Source organism: Perca flavescens, chromosome 10 (assembly GCF_004354835.1).
Source record: "Perca flavescens isolate YP-PL-M2 chromosome 10, PFLA_1.0, whole genome shotgun sequence".
Lineage (NCBI taxonomy): Eukaryota > Metazoa > Chordata > Actinopteri > Perciformes > Percidae > Perca > Perca flavescens.
Genome location: NC_041340.1, coordinates 15,714,241 through 15,721,708, shown reverse-complemented (window position 1 = coordinate 15,721,708; position 7,468 = coordinate 15,714,241). Strand labels below are relative to the sequence as shown.

Here is a 7,468-nt window from a genome sequence, read left to right as displayed (position 1 = left end):
TCTTAAGTAAGAAATATTCCGAAATGAATTAATGAACCATGACTGAAGAGTGTTTGTAAAAATGTGTTTAATATCAGTTCAAACGCTTTTCAAAAAAATAACTAAGATAACTAAGATCTGACAGAGTATAAATGTTCCTCAGCAATGACTCTGCATTACACACAGACATTAAACATTTTAGGCTATTTTTGTTAAGTATTTTATTGTCTCGTATGGGTCAAATAAGTCAAATTACCATCAGGACTACTAGCCCTGCTTTGTGAAATAAAGGGGTGATAATAGCATCACTTTTATTCCTTTAAATGACCCGTGAATATTATTTTACCTGTGTTGAACTGGGAGGACGCAACCATTCACGCCGACACAATAGGAACAGCAGACCGTGCGTAAAATGCATCTTCATTTGCATTCCTGGTCCAAAAATCATGCAAATCTTAATGAGACAGTCTCCATTGTGGCTGTAATTGAAAACCCATTCTTTGTTAATTACTGTTTCTCAAAGGCCTTGTCCGCAGTCACTGAGCTGAAACAAAAAAAGTTATTGATTCTGGAGGTCGGGGGATTTATAATGTACACCTACAATAATGTTGTTTATTGTCGGTTTCAGATGCGACTTTCGATTATCGAAAAAAAAATCACTTTCCTATTTGGGAATTGCCAAAAATAAGATAAAAAAAAATACTTGTAAAGGCTGGCTATAGTGATAAAAAAAAGCAATAAAAAGGCAATACATTACAAGTTATTATCAGATACTTATTTGCAGCTGAATGGCGGACATGCAGCGCCGGTGTCTTGTATAATATTAAAGTTGAGCGCATTTAGTTCGTCATTCATTCTAATTGTCTGGCCATTGAGCTCTATTGACAGCCGAGTAAAGGATGCGGACATGCAGAGAACGCAACTGTTTTTTAAAGGTGGGATTAATGTGGTTTTGTGTCGACCTGAATAGATTTTAATTCCTCTAAAGCTCTTTGCAAATATAGCTTACATTTTCGTTTGTTTTATTTTCGATGCCCAAATCCCAGAATATCAACACAAACTTGTATTTTCTGTAATCAAATTTAGCCACCAGATTCATTGCTGTGTCAACATAAATGTGACATTTCAACAAAATATTTGCTTTTAATAATCCGATACATCTTTATTGTAAACGACTAAAACACTATTAATTTCCCCTCAGAGAGAGAAAAATGATATGCACAATTTATCCATAAAAAAAACTGTATATCTATTTAGCTGTTTGCATGCAGGTTATATCCTCCCATCAGGACATCCACATATTTCCCAACATTCAACAGTGGGACCCTGCAGCCTAGCCCTGAGAGCCCCTTTGGGCTGTTAGGCTCGTTGAGTCTGAATCAGACTGTGCTGGTGGTCCTCCGTTCCTTAATTAGGAAATTAGCTGCACAGAGGCCCTCATTACCAAACTCCGGGTTACTCCTGGTGGGTTTTTTTTCTCTCTCTTTCTCCCTCTGCTACCGGTCAATTTCCATAAGAAGATTACAAGCGGATCAGTATTGAGATCTTCCCAGATAAACAAATAACTGGTCCCTGAGAATAGATAGCTGCTAATTGGACGTTAGTTTTATTGCCCCTGCTCTGTTTGTAACGCCCCACTGAACGCGAAAATTAAATCCATGAAGTGATGTCTCTTTTTAGCTGATTTACTACAACTATATGGCTGAGGGACTAGGCTTTCCCTCCCTGTAAGACAACGCATCCTTTTCTTTCTTTGTACCTATAGATGAGCCGTTTCATTTGAAAAGTCATACTTTTTTTTTTTTTTTTTTTTTTTTTTCTGTAGCTCTGTTTTTTAGTCACAGTGTAACTTTTATAAACGTGTCTAATGGCTGCAAATGACATCGTATATCCCTTTTGTTAAACAAAATGTGTGTGATATGTTTGAGTTTCATTTTGAAAACTGAAACTTTCATTATTGGGAAGAAAGAAGAGCACCAATGACTGGTGATGTTATAATTTAATAGAAGCAGCTCATTAAAGCCCTAAATAAGATCTGATCTTGAGTAAGTGTTTTCAACTAAATACGCGACTTTCCAATAGACTGGGGTTTTGCATTGTATTGCTTTCCACAACTGTGATAAATAAAATAAAAATAAAAATAAAAAGTCTGTAGGCTCCGGCCCCTCAGGTGCGCTGCATCTATAATACAATGCATGAGGCGTACTTTAGATGTTAAAGCTGCGGGAGGCGAAACGCTCTAAAATGCACAGCTCCCTGCAGAGCTCTTCTAAATCCCGAGGTGTTAATAGTGGTTTTCGATGGGCGATTCGCTCCTAACCATTAGCAGGTGTGAGCTGTGCCCTGTTGTTGGCCGATTGGTTTCAGCGGCGGAGCGGCGTTTCAGGTCGTTTGTAAGGAGACACATGCAAATGAAGACCTCTCCGCGGTCATCATTTTAATAACCATTAACACGGCAGAGAGAAAACAAGTCCGCAAACAGTTACTGACACTAAACACGACGGAGCGAGCTGTGTGGAAGTCACGAGTCCCAAACTAAACTTTCCCTCAGGGATTCAAGAGCTAGCCCGTCCTCTCCACAAGAGGTCGTTGATGTATTAAAGTTTTGCATTGTGGGTACCTTAACGCTGCACAAACAGCCACATTAACGTGCCATTTATTTCATCTGAAAAGGAGTACTGTCTTAGTCAAAACATGTTAAGGTCATGTTATGAGATGAGATTAGTATTGATTGCTTAAAAAACAAAACAATTATGTTGTTGTTTTAATTATACTAATTGAAACATCATTATTCTGTTATATTTAGCCTACACTTATTCTTCCAAAGGAGTTATATTGTATTGGAAGGGAACTGAATGATTTCAGCCCCTCGGCAGGTTAACTTCTAGTTGTTTAAAGACGGAAAAAGATAGCAAGTATTTAAGGCCATCTGTTAGACATAATCCCTAAAATAAGACCACTCCTTTTATAAGGGTGTTTTGATGTTGGCAATATATATTTTGTAAAATTGTGATTAAAGCAACAAAAGCGTGTTTGACAGCAAGTAGAGATGAAAGGATTTCTCTCTGCCAAGGGCACATTTTATTCCAATATTCCACTTTTTACTTAAAGTATTTGCACTCATCTTATGTGGGTTTTGGCCTGTTGGGACTCGCCTCTGCAATTAATTTATTGAGATTGATCCCTTTAGACTTTTGTTTCCCTGCAGCATATATAGCAGCATTTATATAGCCTCCTTTTCATTTAAAGGCATAGCCTTCATTGTCTACAAAACTTTTTTTTCAGTTTTATTCAACTGAGCCCCAAATTTAGAAATCAGTTGACAAAATAACCTATTTTGGATGTAATTTGTTCGAAAAACATCAGTTAAATAAGAAAAGCAAATCGGCTGCATTTTCCGTGAACTTGTCATCTTCATTTTCACATTATAAAGGTTGTAAATCTCTACCATTTTGCGCTTAGGTTGTGGAGCTGGGCTGCTGTTTTAAAACTTTACCTCTCCCTCCTCCTCTAACCAAAACACAGCGCTGTGTGCTCCAGTTGGTTTTCACGGTGGATATGGGAGCTGCGCGCTGATTGGTCGCCTGCCCCTCATTGTCATGCTGTCAATCCACATCACATGGTCCGGCCACTAGGCCTATTAACATGAGCTTGGCGAACAAGTTTACAGACTTCTGTTTCAGAGCCGTAGGGGACAGAGCAGCTTTGAGCGGAGAGAAACCAGAAGCACCTGCCGACCCATTTGCCTCTTTGGGCACACTTTTTATCCTATCTTCTTTTAAGACTGGTCAGTACCTCTACCTCTTTGACTTCTGGTGCTGTTTTGTGAACTTTTTTTATGTGCCTGTGAGTGAACACTAAAAGCCGCCTGAATGTATAACATGATGGAAACCGAGCTCAAGACCCCGCTCCCGCAGTCCAACTCGGGCTCGGCGCCGGGCGCTAAGAACAACAGTGCCAGCGACCAGGAGCGGGTGAAGCGGCCGATGAACGCCTTCATGGTCTGGTCCCGGGGACAGCGGAGGAAGATGGCTCAAGAAAATCCCAAAATGCACAACTCTGAAATCAGCAAGAGGCTCGGTGCTGACTGGAAACTTTTGACCGACGCTGAAAAGAGGCCATTCATCGACGAGGCCAAGCGTCTACGCGCTATGCACATGAAGGAGCATCCGGATTATAAATACCGTCCCCGCAGGAAGACCAAGACCTTGCTCAAGAAAGACAAGTATTCTTTGCCCGGGGGACTGTTGGCGCCAGGATCCAACGCCGTGGGCAACTCTGTGTCGGTGGGGCAGCGGATGGACGGTTATGCGCACATGAACGGGTGGACAAACAGTGCGTACTCCCTCATGCAGGACCAGTTGGCCTACCCTCAGCATCACAGCATGAACAGCCCCCAGATTCAGCAGATGCACCGATACGAGATGGCAGGGCTCCAGTACCCGATGATGTCCTCGGCGCAGACCTACATGAACGCGGCTTCCACGTACAGCATGTCTCCAGCGTACACGCAGCAGACCAGCAGCGCCATGGGACTGGGCTCCATGGCGTCCGTGTGCAAGACCGAGCCGAGCTCACCGCCGCCGGCCATCACGTCCCACTCTCAGCGGGCGTGTTTGGGGGACCTGAGGGATATGATAAGCATGTACCTGCCTCCCGGCGGGGAAAGCGCAGAGCATTCCTCCCTGCAGAGCAGCCGGTTACACAGCGTCCATCCGCACTATCAGACCGCAGGGACTGGCGTCAATGGGACGCTACCTCTCACCCACATCTGAGAGCAATTGTGAAAAGAAAAAGACTTCTAACTTTAAAAAATAAAAATAAAAAAGTACTTCGGATACTTGAACTTTTTGGTTGCTAAAGAATCAACGTTCAGCAGTTTTGTTTAAAAAAAATCTCAATATGTATTGAGTTGTCCATTTTTAAATGCATTTGAAATGGACCGAAACTAAACGTTGAGCCCATCAGAGTAAATTGCATTGCAAAGAGGCTTTTTATCACAAGTATAAGCAATCAACTTATGTAGAAGAATTGGACTTCTATATTTTAATGAATGCCATATTTTCTCTCTATGAAAAGGCATGTGGCCTCATTAAGAGAGGCTGGTGTATTTCAGAAAAGCTGGATGGAAAGTTGGTTCATAAATGTTTACACCTAATTTGTAGAATGTCAGTTGTCTCGACTGTGTCCAAATTTTGTAATCCCTTTATTTTCTTCCCCCTCATGACCTATAGGTTAAAATGAAATGTTAAGACTGTGCGGGTCGCAAACGCAAGTTTTATTTATAGTAAGATTTTGTTTTCTTCTTTTTAGCTTGTGAACCCGGTGTTTTTTGTCACGTGAAAAATGTTCAAATTTGTTTTTTGTAAAATGTTATGATGGTTTTGACAGTGTCATGTTTACTCATTATCCTGAACGAAAATGTTTATTTAAACTGACGTTTCTACATATTTTAAGACCATCCTCTATTCTTAAATGCTGAATAAATTTGTACGAAACATAATTCTTGACTCTGTCTTTTGTGTGTAACATGAGGTTTGGAAATATGACTGGTTGTTTAAAATAATCTCAAGTAGGCCTACAGAAAAGTGATTTATTATAGAGGTGTAAAGACTCACTGAATGACAATCTGTTATTTCCACAATGATAATCCTGTAACGATCAAACAATTGGAATCTACAATTTCAACATGTTTGCTCACAATTATTTCATTAATAAAAATACTGGTACCATGTTGGTAACTCATCTGATTTGTCTTCATGGAGAAGGTACTATACAAATAATTTGGTCTTCCAGTTCTATTGTTGCTTTCCTGGGGGGAAAAATGCTTGTGTATAGTTTTAAACATCCATTTAAAATTAAGAATATCATTCTCAGGCCTGCTGGGTTTTAATCAGATTTTTGGTAAACATTTATTTTACAGGCAGGTTAGTTTTGGAATTAGAACACTAGTAGAAAATGAGGGTAGTCTTTTTGAAATAGCTGGTGAAAAGAAACTATTTGTCTGTCCTATTAAGTTGGAATACTTACCTAAATTTACATTTTCTCTCACTTATTTCAGTATTTATTGGTGAAGAAAGACTATTCAATGCCACAGGTTGTCAGCAGTCACTTTGAATGTGTTTTTCATATTTTATCACAAAAATTCACTTATATTTCTACTATAAAAAATAATAATTTAAGAATCTAAATAAGAAATAAAGAGATGAGCGTCAGATCACTTCACATTTAAAAGTTTTGTAAACACATTTTTCAAAATGTATAATTACCGATAAACAAGATGCCATCTAAAACCTGTTTTGAAAAGTTTTGTGAATTGACTTTGTGTCAGTGCTGATGTACCAATATAGTATATGTAATTTGTGACTTTCTTTGGCATAGAAAATAATGTCATAAATGACTTCAACTTAAGTGTTATATAAGTATTTTGCATATTGACGAGAGATTTTCACATTTAGTCTTTTATATAATTTCTGATGTGCACAGAGAAACTTTAGTTTTGCTCATTTACATTTGGAACGCTTTGAAATTGCTCTGTGGCGATGTGTCCACCTACGTGTTGCTTCTGTTAAAATATAGTGATGAATCAGGCAACAATCTATGTGGTGGTTGTCATTTTTTAACAAGTTTTTCTGAAATCACATCACATTCTCGAACTTAACAGCCCTCAACAGCACGTACTGTGGCTGACACTAATAATGCAAAGGTGTGTGGAAGAATGGACCAGCCTGCTGTCGCAGCGTACTTTAGGATAAATAAGCTCCGGCCACTAAAAAGGGCCGAACCTGTGTCAGTCCTGCTGGCCTTCCCACACTCCCTGTAGGACTTGATCCACAGCTCAGCACAGCGGCCTGGATTAGCCCCACACACCTTTGTGGAGGGAAAGATTATCCAGACCTCCCTGCATTCACTGACAGGGTCTTAAGTCACTCTAGCGTGCCAGCAGCCACCCGTCACCTAATCACACTTTCCAACTCATTTTTTTGTGATTAAGCAGCTTTTCTCTTCCTGCTCCTCAGTGTCAGAGGTGTTTGCTGTGGGCTAGACAGACCGATAGGTTTTAGTCATTTATCAAACTCTGAAAATGAGGGTTACCTCAGTATGGCTTACACCTGCACAGAAATATAAATATGGCAAGTTGTGGGTTAACTTTGAACCAAAATGTTGAGGTTAACAAGTGATGCAAAAGTTGAAACATGTCAGCGATATCTGGGATTGGCACAGAAATGTCATGCCTAATGATGATTTAGGAGTGAAACTCTGTTTGGGGAAAGGTGTGTGTGTGACTGCACCGTGCATGGCTATTGATTGTGTTTGAATGTTCTGGCAGTGAGCCTGTACGAGTGGGGCTCCCCACCACCCCCACTCCCATCCCCCCCTCACTCTCCCCCTGCTGAGCGCCCAGAGGGCCTCTCTCTCCTGTCATGTGGAGCTCTGTGCCCACTCAGCAAGTGCAGGCATATCCCACTTCCATCTGCCTATGACCTCA

The 7,468-nt window shown here is 40.4% G+C and overlaps 1 protein-coding gene across 1 annotated transcript; it reads left to right on the top strand.

The window, feature by feature from the left end:
• The first annotated feature begins 3,625 nt into the window (after nt 1-3,625).
• On the top strand, nt 3,626-5,482 carry sox3 (SRY-box transcription factor 3). Its single transcript, XM_028589218.1, has one exon. It carries the CDS (start codon nt 3,852-3,854, stop codon nt 4,752-4,754), a length of 903 nt encoding a protein of 300 aa, XP_028445019.1. The 5' UTR covers nt 3,626-3,851; the 3' UTR covers nt 4,755-5,482.
• The last annotated feature ends 1,986 nt before the right edge of the window (nt 5,483-7,468 follow it).

Excerpts from the sequence above, each read along its gene's own strand:
- sox3 (XM_028589218.1), top strand. The coding sequence starts at position 3,852 with ATGTATAACATGATGGAAACCGAGCTCAAGACCCCGCTCCCGCAGTCC.